Source organism: Phoenix dactylifera, chromosome 18 (genome assembly GCF_051530095.1).
Source record: "Phoenix dactylifera cultivar Ajwa chromosome 18, Ajwa_hap1_PhDact_Kaust_v1.1, whole genome shotgun sequence".
In the NCBI taxonomy this organism is placed as follows: domain Eukaryota; kingdom Viridiplantae; phylum Streptophyta; class Magnoliopsida; order Arecales; family Arecaceae; genus Phoenix; species Phoenix dactylifera.
The window spans coordinates 17611730-17638156 of NC_143207.1; the positions used below are offsets into that span (position 1 = coordinate 17611730).

The 26427-nt window shown below is 38.2% G+C and overlaps 1 protein-coding gene across 2 annotated transcripts; it reads left to right on the plus strand.

The window, feature by feature from the left end:
- The first annotated feature begins 3507 nt into the window (after nucleotides 1–3507).
- On the plus strand, nucleotides 3508–26194 carry LOC103714452 (lysine-specific demethylase JMJ705-like). Of its 2 annotated transcripts, none has more exons than XM_008801704.6 (7): nucleotides 3508–4627; nucleotides 6807–6885; nucleotides 7014–7081; nucleotides 10149–10299; nucleotides 14796–15502; nucleotides 19772–20677; nucleotides 24727–26194. In XM_008801704.6, exons 1-7 carry the CDS (start codon nucleotides 3709–3711, stop codon nucleotides 25968–25970), a joined length of 4074 nt encoding a protein of 1357 aa, XP_008799926.4. In that variant the 5' UTR covers nucleotides 3508–3708; the 3' UTR covers nucleotides 25971–26194. The 2 variants fall into 2 exon arrangements, with proteins under 2 accessions (XP_008799926.4, XP_017700080.4); XM_017844591.5 differs by having other exon boundaries at nucleotides 3542–4627; nucleotides 19781–20677.
- Nucleotides 26195–26427: the final 233 nt, after the last annotated feature.

A 26427-nucleotide genomic window follows, 5' to 3' on the forward strand; every position in this document is an offset into this window, starting at 1 on the left:
GTTCTGATCACTAGTCCGTGACTGCGACGAGGGGACTTCTCAGCCATCGAGCATAACATTAAGCACAGGCTGGAGGGGTGGCAAGCGGTCGCCTTATCGATAATGGAGAGGATTACCCTTGTCAGGTCGGTCCTTAGCTCGATCCCAGTTTATTTATTATCTAACGCTATTATTCTGATGGTATCCTTGAGGTCTCTAGAGTAGATGTTCAGAAGCTTCATTTGGGAGAGGCGAGAAGAGGGAGGACACAGCACTCACCTCCTTGCGTGGGACCTGATTTGTCAGCCAACTGGATGGGAAGGTCTGAGAGTTCATTCCCTGATAGCTAGGCTAGAGATCATGGCGACGAGACATGTGGCCAGGTACCTTCTAGATCCCGAGAACCTATGGTGCATGCTGATGAGGGCAAAGTATGGGGAGCGGGTGGTTGGGTCGGTCTTTCGCACTAGGTGCCGCTGCTCCATCTGGAGAGAGATCTGCACCCGTACTCCGATGGTGCTCCTTTGGATTAGATGGGTCATTGGGGATGGCCGAGATGTTGATGCTGAGCTGCCTCTCGGGCAGTGGCCCACCATATTTGACCCAGAGTGCCTAGCAGAAAGAAGAGTATGTGACCTGCTCGCACCTGGGGAGAGAAGATGGGATACGGATCGAGTGTGCAAAGCTTTTGGGGAGCAATTGGCGGAGAGAGTTTTGGCCCTATCAAAGATTGGATGTGGATTGAGTGTGCAGAGCTTTTGAGGAGCAGCTGACGGAGAGGGTTTTGGCCTTACCAATTCCTACTGGGGAGACCAGGGACAAGAGGGTGTGGAGTGCGACTGGAGGGACGAAGTGGGTGCCCGTGACCTACAGGCCCTGGTCAGCGAGGGGTCAGCCAGTCGAATGGATGGTGGGTGGATCTGAAGGCTTCGTATTCATCCCTATGTCACCTTTTATCTTTGAAAGATAGTTGGAGCTGTAACAACCTAGGACCTCACCTAAAATAGCTAGCTGAAAGATATTATTTGGGTTCCTTGATCCTATATAAGTACCCAAGGTCTATCCAACGAATAACTGATGTGGGGCTAAACACACGCCCGCATGGGCCCTCACATACTCCATTCGTTTAAGCCTTAACGTACTCGTCAGGCTAAGAGTTCAAATCCATTTAAATCTAATCACAAGCACCACGATTTGCTCGTGGTTAGCCCCAATAGATCTATGTTGCAGTGTCTCTTAGTCCACATAGGTTATAAGCTGGGTCCGCTTTGATATCATTTGTAACAACCTAGGACCTTACCCAAAATGGCTGGCCGAAAGGTATTATTTGGGTTCTTTGATTCTATATAAGTCTCCAAGATCTACCCAGCGAATAACTGATGTGGGACTAAATATGCGCCCGCATGGGTCCTCACAGGGGCTGCTTGCCAACGAGAAGTGTGCTGGCAAGGCGGGGGGTGCATGACACTTCAGCATGTGAGGGATGTCCCAGTGAGGAGGAGATCATCAGTCATGTACTATTTGGGTGCCCCCATGCAAATCAGGTGTGGGGTTGGGTCATAGATTCACCACAAGAGGTGGCTTCGATAGAGGAATTCCTAGACCAGCTGAAGGAAGCTCGGCGGTGACCAAGCACTCTGGAGTGGGGTATCAAGTGCACATATGTGTTCTATCACATATGGCTGGACAGATACATCCAGATTTTTGAGGGCAGAAAAATGCACCTGAGGATAGTGGCAGATAGGACTTCACTTCATGCAGCAGAGATCATCAGTACTATTATCGTCAAGGTCTAGGTCGGCCAGGAACATCTGGAGCTCCTATTTAGCTTATGTAGCACCCAGGATCATTCTGGTCTCTTGGGAGCCCTTACCTTCTGGTTTTTTCAAGGTTAACTTCGATGGCAGCTTCACTGGTGACGGAGATAGAGGTGGAGTGGGCTTTGTGATTAGAAATCATGAATCCAGGCTTGTGGCAGCCGGGGGTATAATGATACTTGGATTATGTATACATGTTTATGTACAATAATACTAAGGTTTGTGTGGGGATCGAGACATATCTCTACTCTTTCAAACCTCTAGCAAATATTTCATATTTATCGTTGAGTTTTGTCATAAATAATTTATAAACTTCTTTTATGTTTATAACGTGTTCTGACGTAATGGTTTCTTTTCACCAGAAGAATTTAAATATACTTTGTCGGCAAATATATACCAAGTATTAAAATTAGCCTATTTGCTTTTATTATTTTTTGTTTCACTTATGTATTGATCCTCATATTTGTTCCTCTTTGTGTCAACATCGAATAACACTTATGGTATTTGATTTAATTATAACAACTTGATAATGCCCAAGATGTTTGCATTAAGTAATCGAGGGTTACAAATTGGCAAACTCGCGTGAATGTTCTTAACAGGCATGCAATATGCATTTGACATTCATAGAATGGTTTATTGCGTCGAGATAAGGTTCCATCCTTGATCAATATGGTAATTAGATGCGATAACAAATCAAATGTATCTGTACAACCATTTTCTCACGCGATGCCTCACACTCATTCAATATACGATCATGTATTTTTAGTGATTATTTTTCAATTTATTACCCAATAAAGGATAAGTTTTATTGTTCAATATCCGCACGATCGACTCTTAACGTGTTCGACATTTCTCCTACACTAATCACTTACCACCCACATCCTAAAGATGTCTAGATGTTAAATTTCCCAACCCAATAAAAAGCATATGCTGCATCGATCTTCATGTATATCCATCTCTTACACTTTCCATTGCCTTGATTTGGATGGCAAAATTGCCTTCACCACCGACATTATAATTTACAAACACAATGTTTTCGACATCAATTAAGTATAGTATTTGTGTAAAATAACGCTGCTCTTCAAATACAACAAGCTTGGGTCGCTATTCATTCATATAAGTCTAACATAAGTACAATCTGTTAAATCATGGAAAAGTAATAACAACAAAAGAGAAAGAACGTCTAATACAGACGTCCACAAAAAATCTCCGAAGTGCTGGACGACAAAAGAGACGACCCAGTCTACAGGCCTATTTGCCTTCCTAAATTTGTGAGCTGTTTAAAAACCGTCCATCAACTGAGCCTGCGAGTTTTTCTTCAAAGCACATACAATCGGCTCTGTAAATTTTGCACCGATATCCAAAGATCCTCCCAAGTGGCTCGGGAGTTCCACCGCTTGGTCCGAGCAGTCGTCCAAACGGACCGCACCGGTCGGTGCCCGGTAAAAGAAAACGTTGCGTGACAGAATTAAAATACTCTTTTCGCAATCCAGGCCAATTCCAGCCCCCCTTGGATCGAACCCGAGGCGCTGGCCGCGCCCATCCGGAAGGGAGCGTGCCGAGGAACCAGAATGGAAATAGAATAAAACCTAAAGAAGAGAAGAGACAAAAAAAAGGCAGCATAACCTTTCAATTTCAAAACGACAATGGCATCAATGCTATTTACTGCCGTAACAGCTCCTATTATTAAACCCCATTTCCCCACTCCCCCAGGCACAAAAACCTCGCCTCTTCCCCCACAACTTGCCGAGCCTTCTCTCTTTTCCCCCCATCCGAAAGGTGAAGAGCAGCAGGATAAGAAAAAAGCCGCAAGAATCCCAGACTCGCTCATTGCAAGAAAATGAGATGAAATCCCGGCTCATCTTTCTTGCTCCGAGCAGCAGCGGCGGCGGCAGCGGCAGCAGGAGCAGGGATGGCAGCAGCGGCGGCAGGAGCAGCAGCATCTTCGGTTGACCCAACGCTTCTTCTTCTTCCTCCTCCTCCTCCTCCTGGTCCCACGGAGGTGCCCCAATGGCTGAAATCCCTCCCGTTGGCTCCCGAGTACCACCCCACCCTGGCCGAGTTCCAGGACCCCATCGCTTACATCCTCAAGATCGAGAAGGAGGCGTCGTCCTTCGGCATCTGCAAGATCGTACCCCCGCTCCCGGCTCCACCCAGGAAGACGACCTTCGCCAACCTGAACCGCTCCTTCGCTGCCCGCGAGCCCAACCCCAAGAAGCCCCCCACCTTCGCCACGCGCCAGCAGCAGATCGGGTTCTGCCCCCGACGACCCCGCCCCGTCCAGAAGCCCGTCTGGCAGAGCGGGGAGCACTACACGCTCCAGCAATTCGAGACCAAGGCCAAGCAATTCGAGCGCGCCTACCTCAAGAAGGCCAAGAAGGCCGCCGCTAGCTTCCTCTCCCCGCTCGAAATCGAGACCCTCTTCTGGAAGGCCTGCGCCGACAAGCCCTTCTCCGTCGAGTACGCCAACGACATGCCCGGCTCCGGCTTCGCCCCCCTTGGGGCTGCCCGCCGCTGGCGGGGGGTGGAGGAGGAGGAGGAGGCCGCCAACGTCGGGGAGACCGCGTGGAACATGCGGGGGGTGTCCAGGGCCAAGGGCTCGCTGCTGCGCTTCATGAAGGAGGAGATCCCTGGCGTGACTTCCCCCATGGTGTATGTGGCCATGATGTTCAGCTGGTTCGCCTGGCATGTCGAGGACCACGAGCTCCACAGCTTGAATTACCTGCACATGGGCGCCGGCAAGACGTGGTATGGCGTGCCCAGGGATGCTGCGCTCGCGTTCGAGGAGGTCGTTCGGCTGCACGGGTACGGCGGGGAGGTGAATCGTCTCGGTGAGTACGGGGTCTTTCTTCTTGGCGACTCCGCTCTCTTTCAGCTTTACATTTTGCTTCTATCGAATGTATTTGACGCTTCCACATGTTCATTTCCATTGCGGGACACCAAGCATGGTTTACTCCAAGAGTCCTTCTATTCACAATGTGATTCAATTCATAGACTCGTAGTCATGAGCATACCATTTGTGGACATTCAGCTTGTTACTGTAGGCAACCAAGCAGAGCGAGCTAGTCCATTTCGTGCTTGCATCTTAAGGATAATGATTTGTGAGGTCATATTGATGGATCAAGTGTTTTTACCCCTGTTTCTTCCGCTATGTTTGTCCCTACAAAAACTGAAGTGTCCGATGTAACTTGATGGGTGCAAATCATGATCTAAAGGTAATAGTTGCTGGAAACAAATAAGGTGGACTGTAAATCCTGAAAATGTTGCAATTGAAAGTAAGCTTCACCAGTATTAGATCCCAAGGAACTTAAAGATAAGCTATTGCTGATCTAGTAGAAAACAGAAAGGAAAAAGGTCACCACCTAATTTTTTTATAATCATGATTTACTAGTTAGTGGGTAAACTCAGGATATCCGTTATTTCTAATTATTAAATTCTAATGTTTAGGTTTTTGTTTATAATGTTGAATTTTGCTCCAAGTGAGTTCACCTAAATGTGCCAAACATAGTGAAAAGTAGCCAATCTTTGGCCCTACATGCACTCATCCTAACCTCTTGTCACAGTAAGTAACCTGTTTCATCAATCATGTCATGTAATATATACTCTTCCCCCTAGTACTTGATGTCTTTTTCTCCTTTTCTCCTTACATCCTTTTGAATGTATTTTTTTACCATCAAAGATCCACCTAAATCTCTTCTTTTCCTTTTCTTCTTAATGTTTGATCATCATCATCATCATCATCATCATCATCATCATCATTTTTAATGGTAAAAGTCATATTCTTTGTCTTCTATCCTTTCAATCTTCAACAGTCAAATCAGTGTCTTTGATAGATTATTTCTCACATGATTGTTTTATATATAGTGGCCTGTTTTTAAGTTCATTTTGTATTTTCTTTTTGAACTGCTTAACTGTCTGTCAGGCTGTCTAGAAGGTTAGATAATGAAGAGTATTTAGCAATTGCTTAACCATTTTGACAATTATGAATACTAGCCGGATTAGCTTTGCAGCGTGAAAAGAATCTTAGAAATGATAATCCAGATGAACAAGCTGTAGTCATTTCTCTAAGTGTTCGTTTTGCTGAAATTTGCAGCAACAATTGCTTGTAATCACTATGTTTTTCCATTCTTCTGTTAATCCAACTTAAGTCTAATTTTTGACTTGTTTATATATAATTTGTAATGAATCTATTGAGAAGCATTAGTACCAGTCTATACAATCCATTATGGAGAATTTTAAGTCTTCCTAAATGCCTAAATCAACAAATTGATTGACTTTCAGATATTATTTATGGGTTTGCATATTTTCTCTGAAAAATCATGTAATGGCTTATTTTTTTTATGCTTCTTCCTTCTCTTCTTCTCTTTCTGTTCTTCAACCTATATTTCTTTATATTATTGTAATGAAGCCCGAATGCCTGCTTTATATTTTTCATGGTATTGGAGTTCAAAGGGACCTATTATGTTTGGTTGCAGTGGACAGAATGCATGGCATTGGTAACTTACACTGTGTTGGTGTTGGTCAGTCTGTGGCACCGTGACATGGTATTTGCATGCATTGACATGCAATGATACATGGCATTGCCAGAATATACAAAACACGTGACTAAAATAGCTTGCAAGTTCTTTTTCCCTAGTCAGGAGTTTATTTAATTGGCTCAGCTGCATGAAACCATCTGGAAGTACCCTTCAAGGGCATGCTGGTTTAAGGTATGAGTTATGAGTAGTTGTTTAGTAGCTGCTTTTTAGGGGATCCTAATGCCCTCTCGTCAAACCCCAGAATCTACTAAAATAACAAACTATTCCCTTTTAATTTGCTTTTAATAATGTAATATGATAAAACCTATCTATCCATTTTGGATGCAATATTAAGTTTGTTTGTTGCATGAGGTGATGTGTTAGAGTGGTCTTTCTTGGTTACAAATATTGTCTTTTACAAGTTTATGCTTCTAGTAGACCAATAGTTGATCAGGAGAACATATTGTCTAACTACTTGCATATTTGATTGCAGTGACCTTTGCATTACTAGGTGAGAAGACCACTGTCATGACTCCTGAAGTACTTACTGGTGCTGGAATCCCTTGCTGCAGGTGATGTTTGTCATATTTTCCTTTTTTTTAATTTTTGATTATCTCTAGTTTTGGCATATATTTTCTAGTTTTTCAAATATATTAATCCATAACTAATGAGCATATAAGTCTTTGTTTCTTTATTGCAGATTGGTGCAAAATGCTGGAGAGTTTGTTGTCACTTTCCCAGGATCTTATCATACAGGATTCAGTCTTGGTAGGCATCTATAACTTGGGATTTTTCTTAAGCTATTCTTTTTCTTAGAGCATCTATAATAGGATCCCTAGTACAGTTGTTCTTTTTGCGGTAAATACTAGGGATGGCAATTTATGACTTGGCCCGTCAATCCGACCCGTGAATGACACGATTGAAGCAGGTTTGGGTTTGACATAAACAAATTTAGGTCGTAAATGGGTCAACCCATCTAAACCTGTTTATTAAATGGGTTGGATTCAGGTTTAAACCTTTGACCCATTTTGACCTATTTAATAATTGGGTTGGATTATGATCCAACCCGTTTAACTTGTTTAATCTATTTGAAACCTGTTTAACCTGTTTCTGACTTATTTAACCTAACTCGCTTAACCTGTTTAACTTATTTAAATCCATTTAACCCATTAAAAATCCGGATAACCTGTTTAACTTGGCTTGACCTGTTTAATAAATGGATTATGTGGGTTGGGTCGGGTTACCTGTTTAATAAACAGGCCGGATTTAGGTTTGAAATTTTGACCCGTTTAATAAACAGATTGGGTTTGGGTTGATGAATTTTTGACCCGACCGCATCCAACCCGACCCATATTTGACCCGACCCGATTCGATTGCCACCCCTAGTAAATACTCAATATGGATGGATTAATGTAGACTCAGAGGATGCATTTGTATTTGGACTCTTTAGGTTCTTCAAGGAGCAGAGCAAAATTATGCCAATGCTATCCCAAAAAAAAAGAAGCAAAGAACTACAGTTTTATAGCATCCTCTTATTAACTCCAAACCAACATCCCAACACTTCCCTTCTTTTGCTGCATTTTACAATATAATTAATCTCACAACCTATATTTTTTCCGTACAAGTGCCTCAGTCGTGCCAAAACGGTTTTTCGCTTGGGATAAAAATGGTGAAATTTGGGGCTAATTTGTGATGGACGATCAAGCGGGAGTCAAGTGAGAGTTCTTGGCAAGGTTTTTGGTCTTGGTATTAGACATCATGCTGTTAGCATACTGGTAGCATCAATGTGGTACATGTCTGTAATGACACATGGTGCACTGTGGAGATGAGACAGTAGTTGTACGATATGTTGTTGCAGTAAGGTACTATATTAGGTTAGTACGGTATGCCTAGTATTGGATGACATGGGTTTGGCACAGAAAACCTTGATTCTTAGCATCATTTTTACGAGTCTAACATTTAGATTTGACCAAGAACCAACATTTTGGGTCTTTTTAATAAGAGGAGTTTTTATATATATCAGGATATAATAGAAATGTGCACATGTACGCAGTCAGATATGATGATATACATACACAGAAAGACATCGGAAATAAACATGATAACCACATGTCATGCCTGAGAGAAAATTAGAGATCTCACGTTCATATGGTTTGAGGGTGTGCAAGAGAAGGGAAGGGTGTGAACCCTAATATGATAATTAAGATTATGGTATGAGGATATGATAAGATTATGGGGTGTGCTTGAAGAAACAATCTTCATAAGCAGAAGTTTATAGATGCAGAAACTTCCTTTGCTTTGTTGACATTATTTGTGCATGCAATTTTTGATGACAACTCTAGGAAAAATTGGAACACTTTATTATGAATAATAATTTGGTGGAAGTTTGGACAAATGTACAACATTCATCATCTGAATTGATACTTCAACTATTGGTGTCATCTAGATACTATATGAATTTATGATTTACATAAAGCTGCTTTGCTTTGAACCTTTGAGGCTGTGATCACACTGTAACCTTTAGACATGTCCCATTTTTTTGTGGTCGGCTTTGTGAATGCTTCTCACCAACTATTTCTATAATGCCTGTCATACTAAGATTTCAAAATCCTTCCTCAGATTGTCCATTCATTTTATTTTTTGTTATTCTTTCTCTCTTCCTACAGATGGGCACTTGCCCTAAAAGAAGAAACTAGTGTACTTTCTTTTTCCAGAGTAACTTGTTATCTGGAATAAAAAAAGAAGTTTGTTATGTGTGAGTGTAGATTGTATTGTCCATATTTGAGACTGAAAATCTATATGTTAAATATGATGTGTAAATTGATGAAGGTCATGTTTGTTGCATATTTTATATTTGTTTTGCTTTGGTTATGCTAGTTTCAGAAGCTGTTTTTGTTAGGATTTTACATATTTTCATATTTGTTTAATTTTCCTTTTTGTTCTTCATTTCTGTATTTGTTATTTACCATATATGTTATCATCTTCCTGAGTATAACTGGGAACAAAAGTATGAATTAACATAATTGAATATGCTATTAAATGTTGGAAGTTTCATAACCACCAGCCATTAGGAAAAGAAGAAAGATAACTTCAGCTACATGTCAATTTTACATATTAGAAAAACTGCTATATGATCGTAGTAATGTTAATGCTATGTCTAAAATTTGGAAAGCACATGTCATGCCAGTACAATAGGTTGGAAATATGAGTGCGAGTGAGAATGAGGTTGGTGGAGACTAATAATGGAAAAAGGGTTGGGTATTTTGGCAAGAGTTGAAGCTTAGGACCTATAATATAGCACGAATTTGTGCATAGGCAATTATGTGTCTGTCCTTGAGTTCATTAGGTATTCTTTTGCTGTACGGTTACTAAATGCCTACTCTGCCGTTGGTTTTCATCAATCTGGTTCGTTCATCCAATTGATACACTATGTTCTGCAAAGTGGATAACTCTGACTTATATTGTTTAGCTTTTTAGCTGTCTTGGACCTTCATCCAAAAGTGACAAGTAAAAGGTATTGTAAGTTTGCACAACATGTTTATATTTAATGTTTGTTCCATCTTGAAGGAAGTTAAATTGAACAGTTTAAACTCAGTAAACAGCTAAAACTGTATTTGTTCATTAGATAATAACGTTTTCTACCTGATTCATCATCTTGCTGTCCCTAGTTAATTCAATCTTACTATGCTTATGAATGTACACATTTCTATGACTATATTTGATATCCGACAACAATATTTTCTAAGACACTAGTTTGATGTTCTGACATTTCAATCTAATAACTAATATCGGATCATTATTTAGATAATGAAATCTTCTTTCTTCTTGTCGGTAGGATTTAATTGTGGGGAGGCAGCAAATATTGCAACTCCTGGATGGTTGAGGGTAGCCAAAGAGGCTGCAATTCGAAGGGCTTCAATTAACTATCCTCCCATGGTGTCTCATTTTCAGCTTCTTTATGAACTTGCACTATCATTGTGTACAAGGTTAGATTTAAGTAGTAGAATTTACTTTGCAAGATTTGTAGACAAATATGCATTTTAATTATAATTGCAGTTTTGATTTTATAGTTTCCCCCTTCCAATTTTGGTTTGATTTTTTTGTATCTGCGTACTTATCTTTATTGGACAGAGTATTTGATAGTACTGGCGGTACTAGGTTTTCTATCTCTTTATATTGTCCTTTGTTATGAATTGGTGATTATAATCAATATCAAAGGACTAGATAGGTGGAGAGGAAGAAAATTCATATAGCTATAGGAAGCAATCACTGGGTATGACAAACATATGGCAACTGTGCAAGGACACCTCCACTTTTTTGTGTAGTTATGAGTTTAGAAATGGACACATTCAGGTGAAGTATAGGGCTCCAATCATGAATAGGTGCATGTCTCCCTTCCATTTTATTTCTGAGATTCCTCCCTTCCCTTGTGATCCTGTGCTCTCTCTCTCTCTGTTTATATATATATATATATATATATATATATATATATATATATTAATATATATATATATATATATTACTCAGTTTGCATGATCCTGTTTGTAGTAGATCTGCCGGACCAAATGCTATGAGTAACATTTCACGTATCTTTGATACAAAATCCAAATCCAGCTGTAACTTAAACTTTTGGTGTAAAGATGCAAGACCTTATATAGTCGAGCTTGTCTCATTTCCTTTATCTAGTGCCCCTTTTCTTTTCTCCCTAACCAATTATATCTTCCCTTGTCCATGTGCATTGTGTGTGCCTGTTTCTCTTCACCGGATCGTTGAATGACCAAAAAGCACTGTATAAAAATATAAAATCGTAAACATAAAGAAGAAACAAAATATAAATTCTCTAGTTCCATATTTATATAAAATAGAAAGGAAGTTAACCGGTGTCTTCGTTCGACAGAGCGTACGAGAGCTCTATTCGAGGCAAAACCCTCTCCCGACTTAATTTTTTATTAGGAACAGTAAAGAGAGCTTGAAAACGTACTATTTTATTCAGAATTTAAACATGTATTTTTTTTAGAACTTAAAAATGCACTATTTTTGTAGGATCTAATATAGTATTTTTGTTAAGTTTTGATAAGATATTAGAAAGTAATCCTGATAAACCTCAAAGCTAAAAAGAAGTACAAAACAAACATATGTATACCACATTGTGAATAATAAATATGAGAAAGTACACTTACCACTGTCCAACTGCCTTCATGTTTCACTAAGATAAGGATGTTAGCATAATATCAATCACCATATTGTTGGCAAATGAATAACTTTTTTGTTGGAGAGGAAAACACGTCTTGATTTTTAGCTTCTAGAATTTCACACAAGATTCTCTACAAACAAAAAGTGTTGGTAATAATATTATACAAAATAATAGGCTTGTCAAATATAGCTACATTGTGGAGTGTTTAAAAGAGTCAAAACCTTTGATGGTTAAAAACATGCAAATTTTTTTCCTAACAACACTTTGTTCTGTAGTTCATAATTTTAAAAAATAGTTTTTACTAGCATATCTTTATATATTGTATTCAAAAGGTTTTGCACCTTTCTTTGCCAATCTGTACCAAATATATTGTATTTTCACTAACCCATACTCACACAATAGACAATATCTGAAATCTTAATTTAGATAACTACCTGTAGGGGTTTGAGTTAGCTTTAAATTGAAGGTTGTTTATGTACTATAATATCAAATTGGATGGTCTAGCCGGATTTTTCCTCTGCGAGGAGTGAGAGCTACATCTTGACTTGGAACAACCCAGTCAAATGACTAGTGAATTATTACATAATAATGCATTTGAGAACACAAACTTTCAGAAATCCTGAAATTGTTTTCATGGATTTCTGATATGAACTTCAAGAGTTATACATAGAATAATAATATAAATCAATTGGCATAATATGGTTCAATCGATTGTTTTGTGATTTGAAATCTAGGTTCTGATTTTGGTTTTCATCCAAGGCCAGCAAAATCTTTCAATAGTTTTAACTCTGGATTTAGGAGTTTCCTTTTGTAACTAAAAACAAATAATACAAAAAAAAAGCAAGAAAAGGGGCCACCCAGGGAAACAAATCAGAAAAGCATACTAGCTAAATAAAAGTTGATGAATTTAGTTCAGAACCTTCTAAAAAGTTTTATGAAGTTGTTGAAAATTGATATAAGTACAAATATAGAAAATTTACAAGAAAATACACATTAAAAATAATAAGACATCATTTAAATTAACATATTTATTTTTTGAAATATTTGTAAATCAAGTATATGCATTCATGTTGGAGTAACAGCTGCTATTCTCAACAAATATTTTTTGATAAGAATCTTAATTTCCACATGTACAAATTCGTTTTCAAAGTCAAGAAAACCCTAATTTTAGTTCTTCTGATTAATAATTTTCTTTTTTTAAAACAATAATCCTTAAATTTGGCAATTTGAGTAATAACAAACTTGCTTGTCAATATTTTCAAAATTATATTTGTGAAAAAAAACTAGAATTACATTTGTTAATTTTACCAAAAATGCTTCCTGATATGCAGACTTTGTAAAATATAAATAGAACTTTTAAGGTTTTGCTTACTATGCAAAAAATTTGTACTACCAATTATGAAATGATTAAACAAATTTAGTTTTTATCTCAATTTCATGAAGCATCTGATTCAAAAACTTAAGTTTGATCTTAGGAAATGCTTTAAAAATTCCGAAGACTTGATCAATCATGATTGATTCAACAAAAAAAGAAGAAATATAAAATTGACCAAAATATTAAACTGAAAACTAGTTTCTAGATTTAATATGACCATTCGATCTCTGTTTGTTACAGCTGAAGGTGTCTGAAACTGAAACCATGGTATTCGACAGAACTAAGACCCAAAGTAACTAAAGTTGCAAAGTTGGGAAAAACTCGAAAATTTGGCTTCAGCCTAGAACCATAATATTTGTTCATTGTTTTGGCTTACCTTTTTATCACTAAACATATGCTTTTCTGTTTATTGTCCCTTTTTTTAAATTTTAAGGTGCTTCATTCATGACACTTGTTTATGATCAGATCATTAAACTGCTACAGCTAATAACTAAATGTTCCATTTCATGTGTTTTCACATGCTTCTTATTTCTCATGTTTCAATATATGGGTCCTTAAACTTTACAAAGTTAAATCTACATATCACTTCATTAATGTTTTCACTGTTTTAAAATGAATTACTATTGGTTTTCCCTCAACTTAAAAAAATGTGGGGAGGGAGACCTACTTCACTTTCATAGTTCTAACTTGTGGTGACCATGGAGTTCCCCCAGGCTTGAAAAGAGTCTATACAAGAGGGAAAAAAGACAGGATTGCATTCGTCTCTAAGGCACAAAATGCCATAAGGTCAAATTGTAATAAAAACCAGTTTGTTGTTGTCATATTAATATCCGTATGTGCATTTCATTTTTCAATAAATACACATGGTATAAAATCTACTTTATGCCTCTTCTGGAATGTTTGTGGAGACTAATATTTTTATTGATCTTGCTGAACTTTACTTTTGTATAAATTTTAAGACTGACTTCTTATATTACTCTTTGGAGCAATTTTATAGGATCACATAACATACTATATGGTTATAATTTAATGATCTCCCTGTATTATCGGCTCAATCCTCGAACAACTTTTACAAGCGAATTTGATTTCGAAGCAGTATCCTAAGTTTTGCTTTTGTAACTTCTGTGGGATTTTCCTAGTCACCATAAACCTTTCTTCGATAAATCAGTAATATCATAAATATTAATTATTTTTTTTGTTTCTTCACCTCATGAACTTATCTTTGATCTTTTTCATCCATATAACCAAACTGCTCTCTTTTTTTCTTTCTGGGCCTCTCCAACTAACAGTCGCTTTAGTATTGATTTGGATCATAATAAGAAGAACATGCACAATTAGCTGCTGTATGTTTTATCTTGGATCTTGTATTATTATTTTTTAAATATTTTGACTCAAGAGGCATACAATCTTTTTTCTTTTGGGTTTCGGCAGCCCAGCACATGTGCCAGCACAGCCACCAGCACTGCCATTTAAATCTCCATATATAATAAGTATATTTTTTGGGAACTGAATGCATCTCTGTGAAGCATCATTTATCTGCATAGTTCTTACTCTCTTAGGTATGTTAATATACATTATATTTTTAACAACACCTGTAGTTATTAGTTTTGTCAAAACGTGTGGTTCTTCTGCTCTATATCTTTTGCCTATAACATATTTTTGGCTCCACGTGGTTCTGCTGTTGAGGAATAGTCCATGCCAGTTTTCTTTTCAGTTTGATTCACTTAAAGCTGTTGAGAACATGGGATCTGAGTTTTGCAATGCTGTTTTATTTTGAATATCAACAAAATTGTTGTCCTTTTTGCTTTATGCCCTACTAAGTCAAGTTTCCAAAAAAAAGGAATCTAGATGTTTTAATTATCTTCTATTGTTAATGTAATAAGAATAGCCTTTCTTTCTTTTCTTTCTTTTAGGATGCCCAGGGGCAGCAGAAGTGAACCACGGAGTTCTAGACTGAAAGATAAAATGAAAGGAGATGGAGAAGAGATGGTCAAGAACATATTTGTTCAGAATGTGATTCAAAATAATCACCTACTTAGTTTTCTTCTTCATAAAGGATCTTCCTGCATAGTACTTCCACAAAATGCACCCGACAGTCCTTTATGTTCAAATTCACTTGTCAGATTAAAGGCGAAACCAAGATTATCAGTTGGTTTATGCAGTCACGAGGAAGCAATGGAAGCATCAAGACTTTTGCCTTCTGATGATATTACGCCAGGCTGGAATGCAGGGATCAGAAACATGAGTGGTTTATGTTCACTTAAAGGAAATTCTGTATCTGTTTGGCAAGGAAAGATGATTTCATCAGCAACATGCAGCAAATTTGGTACTGCTGATTTCTACTCTTCTTCTTCAGACTCACAGAATGTGGAAGGTGAAAAAGAAGGTACGCTCCAAGGCGATGGGCTGCTAGATCAAGGACTATTGTCATGTGTTACATGTGGAATTTTGAGCTTTGCATGTGTGGCTGTCATTCAACCAAGAGAAGCAGCAGCGAAATACCTTATGTCCGCTGATTGTGGTATCCTTAGTGGTCATATTAATGGTTCTGGAGAAGTAAGTGGTATCAATAAAGACACAAGCAGGAAGATAGACGGTTCTAATCTGGTTTCAGGTTCAGGTAAGCTCCAGCATTTGAATGTACTATTCTTGTTCTCTCTCTTTCTCTCTGATGACATTCATACTTGTGGATATGTTCAATGGACATCTATTTCTTAATAGCATTCTTCATGATTTATATTGATATCCATTGTTCTATTTAATAGTTTATATCTGTCAACATTCTTAAGAAGTTATTTCCATGCTTACCTAATTTTGATTTCACTAGTAAAATGAGAAGAGTATAAAGATAGTTGTAATGAAATCACATTAGATTAATTGTTCAAATTTGCTGATACATGTCTCACATAATCCTAGTGCGCTTCATGGCCTCTTTCTGTCTTGTCAATCAGCATATATAAACAAAGAACAAGCATCTGGGACTTCTGAATTGTCATTATTAGTCTGATGAACAGTCTTTTTTTCTTTTTTCTTCTTTTTTTTTTGTAGGTTCTATGGTTTTTCTCTTTGTTGTTTCACTAATAAAATGAGAAGAGTATAAAGATAGTTGTAATGAAATCACTTTAGATTAATTGTTCAAATTTGCTGATACATGTCTCACATAATCCTAGTGTGCTTCATGGCCTCTTTCTGTCTTGTCAATCAGCATATATAAACAAAGAACAAGCATCTGGGACTTCTGAATTGTCATTATTAGTCCGATGAGCAGTCTTTTTTCGTTTTTCTTCTTTATTTTTTTTGTAGGTTCTATGGTTTTTCTCTTTGTTGTTTCTTAGAACTTAAAAGGCATAGATACTGTAAATTAAATTGTGCGCTGCATTATTTCACATGTTTTCTGTTTCTAAACATATTACAATGATTCTTATGCCCTTATACTTATTGATGGTTCTCTTTTAGAAGCGAGATTCTTGGTGCACAAGTCATTTTTATGTCTTAGTTTTGTATCTTGAACAAGACTTAAAAAGAATATATCAAAGTTGACAGGTCAAGTAGTCAGCTGGTGGTTTTAGGGTGACATTGGGTTGGTGGCTAGGTGCAGACCCCTGCTCACTTAGGGAACCACCTAGAAGATTTAGAGAAGAAGATAGAAAATTGTTTCTAGGAGCACGAAGGCCCAGTTTGGACAGGGAATTAGGATTTTGAGTATGAATAGGCTTTATCCTGGGTGGGGTTAAAAAAGGGTAGGTTTACTTGGGATTGGTCCTTATTTTTGTTTGGGATTAAAGCTTTTATTCCATGTAATGATTGTGGTTTTGTTGTTTTTTTTTGTTGTTTGGACGCATTTTGAGGATAAGAAAATGGTATTTGGATAAAATGAGGATAGGTACCAAAAAAGTGAAATTTTCTAATCTTGGCCCCTGTAATACCAACTGTTCTCCATTTGTTTGTAATATAGATTGTTTTGGAGAATAATTGAAATACTATTATGACAATGAATGATATTAATTATAAAAATAAAAAGGGTAAGAAATTATAATATCTTTGTTATATTGCATAAATATGTAGTAAGGCTAAACTTTTCTAATATTAGCATATAATATTGTGATTAAATAGATATCATAGAGTTATTGTATATAAACAATAACATATTATTTTTAATATATTAAAAATACACTACAGAATATAAGTTCTATATTATATTGCTATAGGATATTATTATATGTTAATATATATAAATTTTATAAATATAAAATATTATATAATGTATGAGTTATTATAAAATATAAATGCTTTGTAATCTTATAATATGTATATACTGTAAAACTATTTATTATATTACACATCAAAATTTACTTGATTATACTATTTATCATAATGTTTGTTATGTCCAGAAGAGTGGTAGGAAAAATTCGGCTTATGGTAGTAGAGGATGAAGCAAGTTAGATTCTGTCATTATAATCAAGTAAACTATGAAGTGTTCTGGCATGTGTCACATAAAAAGTTTATACTTATTCGTAATGATGATATAAAGGAAAAATTGGCCAAGTTCCATAACATAAGTTTGATCATGGAATGCCGTACCGGTCCGGCCGTGGACCGGTACCGGAACGGATAAAAAACCGGTATTTTCCGGTTTTTTATCCGAACCGGCCGGTACGGGTGCGTACCGGCCGGTTCGGGCCCGTACCGGCCGGTTCGGGCCCGTACCGGCCGGTTCAGAGCCCGTACCGGCCGGTACCGGCCTCGTACCGGTGCGAACCGGCTGGTTCGCACCGGTACGATTTTTTTTTTTTTTTTAGAACCACAGCGCCGCGCGCTGTGGTTTTTGAAACCACCGCATACCGGCCGGTACGGGACCGGTACCAGCCGGTACGTACTGGACCGGACCGGTACCGTACCGGTCCGGCCGGCCACCGGTACGCCGACCGGTACCGGTACGGCGGACCTTGAGTTTGATAGTTCATACAAATGCAGATTAATTGACATCAACTAAGTTCCGGAGACAAATTTTTCAAAGTGCACCAAGGTGTATAATAGGCATATTCGTTATCTCGTTATCTTCATCTTCTATCTTCTCCAATCATGTATTATGGTATTCTTATATGTCAAATAAAGCAAGTCATTCACATGTCACTTTTGTGGCTTGGCTGGTTGTCACTAATCACTATCACACATGTGTGACTGTGTGAGTTGCATAATTGAAAGAAAGTGCCTAAGTACTTTGAACATTTCTAAGGCCCATGCAAATATAACGTCGTATTCAGTCATTCAGAATTTCGTTATCCATTGTACGTTGGCATATATTAGTAAGTAGTAACAATGTACACTATGGTAACCAATCGCTATTACTAATATCTGAAGTGCAACAAAATATTACACCGTGTTATATGTAAATTTTGCAAAGTGCTACATATAATGTCCGCAGATCCATCATCACCAATCCATCCCTCACCTTGATCAAGCATGGAGATGTAGCTTCAGCCAATGATGTACAAGGGATTGAAGCATTGTGGTCATATTTAAAGTTACCTCTTCTTGACATTTAATGCTCGATCTAGCTCGTGAAGTGTAGATCCTCCATTCCTCTACTTCATGTATTAGCCAGTAATACGATCATCTAAACCACCAATACACCAACCTTGGGATATATCAACAGAGATGTCCAAGAGGCTTGTGTAATGGAAAAAGCCAAAAATGATTGTGGACAGAAGGCAAGGAGTGAATACAAGTGGTGCATTGCACTATGATAACAAAATATTGCCCTCTAGGCTTCAGATATATGGGTGATCACGTGGAAATAAGTGGCTGCCCATGCACACATGTACGAACATTTTGATACCCAACTATTCAAGTCTGACTTCCTCTTCCATTATCCATCATATGCTCTGCATCATTTGGTTGCACATGCATACATCAACCTCCATCCCGATCACTATCAGACCTATCACAATCATCATATCAGACGTAATGAACAACAACAACATACTGAACATCAATAAAAGAAAATTAACAAAAGGAATGAAACTCACATGTGTAGATACCATATGTTTACATAATGCAATATAAACTGTAATCAGAACAATGGTATAAAAAATGAAGCCTGTTAACCTGGCTACATTTCACGCCTGTACTACAACCATAACACTAGTGTAAAAGGGCATGAGGTGTGTCACTGTGACAAGGTCTGTATTTATGATTTATAGGTCATTCCAAATTAATTCCACGTATTAGTTGTTTGTAAATTGGTATGTGGTAATATGTGGGAAATTGTTATATGAAGAAGTCTTGTCAGTAGTCGGTACCTCCCATTGTACTGTTTTCTATAAAATATACAGGCTCGATTATGTAACCATCTCATGCTGTTGGATTTACCTTTTATTCTGTTCACAGAACCACTTGCTTGTTTGTTCTGGGAGAAACTTGCAAGGTGATTTGGAAAATTAAATACTTCATGTATTTATGATTTCAATTTGTTGCTTTTATATGAATATTGCTAGGAGAAATATTGATGGAAGACTCATAGTTCTTTCAGCAGAAGAAAGAGTTTGAAATATGACATATTCTCAGCATCTTATATCTTTTCTGAGTTTAGAGTTTGAAATATGACATATTGCCGACATCTTGGCTCTTTTGCTGAGTTTAAAATTTGAACTTTCAGACAGTTTTTCCTTGCATCTGACAAAGGGTCACGCAATATATATATATATATATATATATATATATATATATATATATATATATATATATATATATATATATATATATATATATATATATATATAATAGCGAATTAAGCATGTATTTCTAATCACTGGTTTATTGTGTTCCTTAGATGAAAAGTTGCATATCATTTTTACCTCTTCTTTCCTAAGTACTTAACTCTGTGTAGGACAAATAGGAAGGCATACTGAAGATGCAGGGGATGATTACTGGGTTCACTGTAGCACATATTCAGGACAGGTTTCAGAACAGAGTTTTGAAGTCTTTTCTGATAATACAGGCCAGAGAGGCATCTCTGCGCTTGATCTTCTGGCTTCTGCCTATGGGGATACATCAGACACTGAGGAAGAAGTTTTGCATGAGAAATCTGCTTGTACTGATAAAAATGATACTAAAGGCTCCCCATCATCATGTAAACCAATTGAACATCCAAACTTTGGAGTTGAATTGCAAAAGTTATGTTCAAGTAAGGATTCACAGAAGGAGATAGATTTGTCCTTGGTTGGAGCAGACTGCCAAAATCGAACATTTGCTCAAAATTCTCATAATGACGGTGGCTCAGATGATCCAAGTAGTCTGACAAATGTTAGTGCTGGTGAGAAATGCCAGCTGAAATTGGAGTTCTGTGGTAGTAATGAGTCAGAAAATGCAAAGTCTGCTGGAACAGATAGTTTAGATGATAATAGGAAAATCACAACTTCTAATAGTTCTATAAAATCAATGGAGGAACCGATGGATTTTAGTTACAGGGAAGTGGAAGATGGTTGTCATGCTACTGAAACTGCTGACAACCATGAGAACAACATGAAAATGGGAAACCCATCTTTTGGTTATGAAGATCTCGCGATTCAACCTGATTTCTGCTGTGACTTATCTGAATCAACAAAACGAACTGCTATAACAACACAATCAATAAATGTTGATACTGGAATGATGAATTCTGGCATACCGGCCATGCGAAGATGTGACAAAGATTCTTCTCGAATGCATGTTTTTTGTCTTGAACATGCTGTGGAGGTTGAAAAGCAAATTCAGCCAGCAGGCGGCATCGATATTATGCTCTTCTGTCATCCAGGTGAGTTTTGGATTGTTTATTCATACATTTGTGATCAATGGTACCAAGTTAATTTTTTAAAATTTTCTGTCATTCTCTGTTCTGTTTTACCTTTACGCTTCTATATTCATATATTTGCATCCCTGCTTCTATGTGATTTTTTGTCTTGTTTTCCCTTCAAAATCATTCCATTTTCTGGTTTTATATATATATATATATATATATATATATATATATATGCATTTTTAGCTGTATAAATCGGCAAAAGAGTTGGTTTGCACAAGTGAATCTGGACGTTATGATCTGCTGTATTGTGCAAAAACCTTTTTTGAATAGGCTATAATTCATTCTTGTGTAAGAATGGAAAGAGACCTATCATTTGAATGATATATTTATTTTTTTGTCAAGCAAACATTCATTTGTGATGCATAGTGAAGAGTTTGTAAGCAGTTATGATTGCCTTAAAGTGGTGGTCAGGAGAAACTTGAAGGCTGCAACTCTAAAATTTAGTTCCTGCTAGATCTTAGAAATGTGATGATTTGAAAACGTTTTAATGCTTTTTCTGATAAATTTAGGCCATACACTATTAGATTATTAACACTGGTCAACTGAACATAATTTGATAAACCCTGAGAAAGGAAAGTTGTAAAAGTAGATGCTGGTAGTTCCTTTAGTGCTGCACACCTTGGCATAGGAACTACTTATGTGGTTACATCTATAACTGAAGAGGAGCTTTGTTCCAACAATATATTTTTGTAATGACTCAGGACCTCACCCAGAAAAACTAGCTAAAAGTTATATTATTTTGGCTTTTTTTGGGTTGCTCAAGTACCTAGGATCTTCCTAGTGCATAACTGATGCGGGACTGAACACCCTCATGGGTGCCCACATGCTCCCCTTGTCTAAGCCTTGGCTTCCTCGCTAAAGAAAGGGTCTAATTAGAAACAAATTAGAAACACCATGACCAGAACATGGTTAGCCCTATAAGGGCTTGTGCTATAGTGTCTCCTAGTCGACGTGGACCTTGATGCAATTGGCGGTACCATTTGCTGTGACTCAAAACATCACAAAAAAAGGAAGCTAGAAGTTATACTTTGGGCTTTTTGGATATGCTTGCTTAAATACCTAAGATCTTCCTAGCACACAACTCATAGGACTGCATACACCCACATGGGTCCTCTCACTGCCTATATTATTTCTGTATCTAGCTATAGCCTCTGTCATAACTCAAGAACTTATCTTTTTTGTACAATACATTTCCAAATAGTTCATGAAGTCCTAATAAAATTCGTAACCGGAATGCATAGGAAATCTAATTTTCTCATATATTTGCTAGGGAGAACAGGTGTCTAAAATTTTAGTTCAGGTTTGGAAGATTTCCATCTCCATGAGCAATAATGGTCAATGTCTCTGCTTGGTCTTCAAAAGAAAAAAAATAGCGAAAGATGAAGATTAAAATAATCTTTTATTGTATTAGATGGGAGTTGCCTTGGTGGCTGTACGCCTCCACCTAGCAATCAGAGGTTCATGGATGGTACATATCCTAGAATTTAAATCATATGATGCAGGTGGGGTCATATAATTCTGTAAATGAGAAGTATAAAGCTTTATGTTTACTCTTAATGACCCTAGTGGTTCAAGGTTTGCCGAATCAATACTGATGGGTGTACCGGTTGATGATTGGTTCAACACAGTGCAGATCCGTACCATGCCATTCTGAAGCATACCAATATAGGGAGAGCTGGAGAGGGAGAAGGAGAGAGGAAAAGTGGGCGAGAGAGGGAGGGAGGGAGAGGGAGGGGGAGAGAGGCTAAGAGAGAGAGAGAGAGAGAGAGCGCTAGAAAGCTCTTGTTGTTGGAGGTAGGAGGCTCAAAAGAGAGAGGGCTTGAAACTCTAACCCTAACCTTGCGCGAGAGAGAAAGAGGTGGAGGGAGTAAGCTGATCATGGATTAGGCTTAGGCATAGAAAATGTTAAAATTTAAATAGACTCGGCTCAAAGTCCGACTAAAAATAATAAAGTTGAGGCCCAAAACTTGGCCCATGATTAGCTCTAAGAAGGAGAAAGGGGAGGGGATGCAGGCAGGTAGCATCGATGGTTGCAAGTACGGGGCGAGGTGAGGGTCCATTAGAGAGCCATCGATACGACCGAGGGGTGGCTCGTTCGAGTCTCGAACCATTGAGTGGGCGTTGGAGTGCGGAGAGGGATTTATTGAGCGAATCGCCCTATCTTGATTTAGTAGCACGAAATTGAGTCAGAGGCGAGTGAGCCAGGAGGGTTCAATAGTGTGAGGGGTGGGGGTAACCCATTTAATAGTCGGGACCGTGCTAGTCCTTGACCGGTCCAGTTCGGTACGCCTTGAACCGGCCGGTTCAGCACGGTTTGGCAGACCTTGGTCCTCCATTTTCAGTAGGTGTCTTGTCTAAAGTTTATTTTTGAAGAACAAACTCAAAAGTAGAATCGTCTATGCTCCATGACCGAAATTAATGAGGGAAGGGAGGTGTGGTGTTCAATTACTTACTAGACTTGAAGATAGCTGAACAACCTACTGGATAAACTTGCAGTCCTTTTTTATCTTTCGTTTCAAAATTTGACCAAGGAACCTCTTCTTATCCATGTCATGCATCAGGCACTTACCATGTCAGTTTATTTCTTCTAGAAATTTGAAGATGCTTCATTAATATTGTTCACTGAATGACCTAAAGTGAGAAATAGATATGTCCTTCCCTTTTCCTGCCTTTGCTTCCTGTACTCTAATTCTGCATGTTTCTTTGCCTGAATGAAGCAAGTTCCTTTTGTTGGTGCTTTAATTGAACGTTGACGTACGTAGCTTCCTCTTGGTAGAGAAAAAAGTCATGCTAGGTATGTTGCTGAATTCATTGGACTTGCAGTCATCAACTTCATCGAAAATCCTTATATGCATAAATACCTTCTAGAAGATGTACATTTTCTTGGAAGGCTTTAGCATGCTTTTTGTATCTCACTAAAAGTGCTAAAATTTTGTTTGGAATCATTTTCATTGTTTTAATTTTCAGAAATAGAAAAATAAAAATTTTGTTTCCCTCTTTTCTAAATTGTAATATATATATATATATTTGGTATAGTCGATTATTTATTAAAAATAAACATATCAATGGTGATGGGCATGGTGGTAAGTTTGCATAGGAGGTAGTGGAGACGGTGGTGTTGGCGGCAGTGTGTGGTGGAGATGAAGCAATGGTGGTGGCAATAATAGTATATGGTGCAGGTGGTGTGGTGGAGGTGGTGATGGTGGAGGTAGTGATGGTAGCGATAGTGATGCAAAGGCAATAGCTATGGTGAAGGTGGTGATGGTAGCGATAGTGATGGCAACGATAGTGATGGCAACGATAGTGGTGGTGGAGCTGATAGTGATATGGCGAAGGTGGTTATGATGGTAGGGACAGCAGTGTCGGTGGCGAGGGTGGCAATGGCAACAACAATGGTAGCAGCAGCGACAATAATGGTAGCAGTGTGGTGGGGGCTGTGTTGAAAGTCAAAGTCACGAGTTTTTTGCTTTTGAAAATATTGAAAGTAAGGATTTCGTACTTTGATTTTTTTTCTAGAAATACTGAAAGTGACTTTAAAAAAACAGAAAATAAAAGCACTAATATTAAACATAGTTTTTGTTTCTATTTCTGTAATTTTATTTTTAAAAATAAGAAACAAGAAATGAAAGCAATGCCAAACCAGCCCTCAATGTGTAGATATCTGTTTTTCATTGAGCATTCATTTGCATGTGAAAAGTCTTGGAGTTGACAAAATTACAGCAAGAGTGGTTATGATGATATTGCTTGTAGCTTTTTTTTTCACTTGTGGTCTTGTTGAAAAACAATATTTGGTTCAAGATTTGACTGCATTCTGTATTATGATAAGACAATAATGGCATGCACACAAGTCTCTAATTGAGTGACTTTGTCCCCTTCTTTTGAGCTGCTTAATATGCATGCATCTTTTAGTCAGGTGGCAGATACAATGTCTTCATTTTCTCTTGTAAATCTTGTTCTTCCATGTTTTTGGATCTTATACCTGACCAGCCTAAAACTCTGTCCAGACTATCCTAAAATAGAAGCAGAAGCAAAACTCTTGGCAGAAGAATTGGGAATTCATTATACTTGGAAGGACGTGCATTTCAAAGAGGCCACAGAGGAAGAACAAGAGAGATTCCGAGCAGCCTTGGAAGATGAGGAAGCTATACCTGTAAACAGTGATTGGGCTGTGAAATTGGGCATTAACCTATATTACAGTGCCAGTCTTAGCAAGTCTCCCCTCTATAGCAAGCAGATGCCATACAATTCAGTCATATACAAGGCTTTTGGATGCAATTCCCCAGGCAACTCCCCCGTAAAGCCAAAGACTTCTGGGAGGAGAGCAGGCAGGCAGAAGAAAATAGTTGTTGCTGGTAGGTGGTGTGGGAAAGTTTGGATGTCAAATCAGGTCCATCCATATCTAGCTCATAGAAATGAAGCACAAGAGCATGATCATGTGGAACAACTCTACTCCCAAGGCATTGGTCAAAAGCCTAAAGTCAAGACACATACTAAGGATGCACCTTCTGAAAGAAATCCTCCAGCTAGCGATGGAACATCGGCAAGAAAATCTGGAAAGAAGAGAAAGAAGCCTCTGAGGAAGGCAAGCAAGAAGAAACCCAGACGTGCCCAAATAGATAAGTCAGAAGCTACAGACGATGTGCCCGAGACTTCCTCATCACCATGTGGAAGGGTTCTACGAAGCAGCCATTCAAAGCATGCTGAGATCGCTAACCGGAAAAAGTTTAATCGGAAAGATGAAGCTGAAGGAGGGCCAAGCACACGCCTCCGAAAACGGACATCAAAGGCCACTGAAGAGGTCAAGACTAAATCTGCAAGCAGGAAGCAGGTTAGACAGAGAAAAGCAAAGAAAGCACAGGTTACAAATCTTGTAACTAAGGATGAGGATGGGGAGTATGTATGTGATATTGAGGGGTGCTCAATGAGCTTTAGTACAAAACAAGATCTGTCTTTGCACAAGCGTGATATCTGCCCTGTCAAAGGGTGTGGGAAGAAGTTTTTCTCGCACAAGTATCTGGTGCAGCATAGGAAGGTGCACATGGATGATCGCCCGCTTGAGTGCCCGTGGAAGGGTTGCAAGATGACATTCAAGTGGGCATGGGCAAGAACGGAGCATATAAGGGTCCATACTGGTGACCGGCCCTATGTGTGCCGAGAACCAGGGTGCGGTCAGACATTCCGGTTTGTGTCAGATTTCAGCCGTCATAAGCGCAAGACAGGTCATTCGATAAAAAAGGGCAGGAGATGACCGGCAGGAACTTGATAGTCTTTCTGATCTTGGGAAAGTGGGAGGTTTGCAAATTGTCATTTGCAAATGCGCCACAAGTAGGAGATTAGGATAGGTTAGCAACCTCACTGTATTCTTCTTGTCATGCTAATACTAATCTCATATTGCCCGGTCTCCATTGGGCCCAATCATTTGTACTTTAATTCTTAGTGATTTGCTTTATGAAACAAACTGAAATTGTCCAAGATAGAGTCTGAACACAAGGTGACTTGCACATTTTTGTGGCTTAGCATGCAGAGCCTGTAGGATGAGTGTAAAAGGTCTGCAGTCTTATACTGGCTAGGCATAGGAGCTGCCTTAAATCTTAATTTTCAATTAAATCTTCGCAGCACCTGAGCCACTTCGATTGTTAACAGTCTGTTTACATGGGACGGCTGCTGTATGCCCTTTTGACTTATGAACATGCAGGTACCACTCA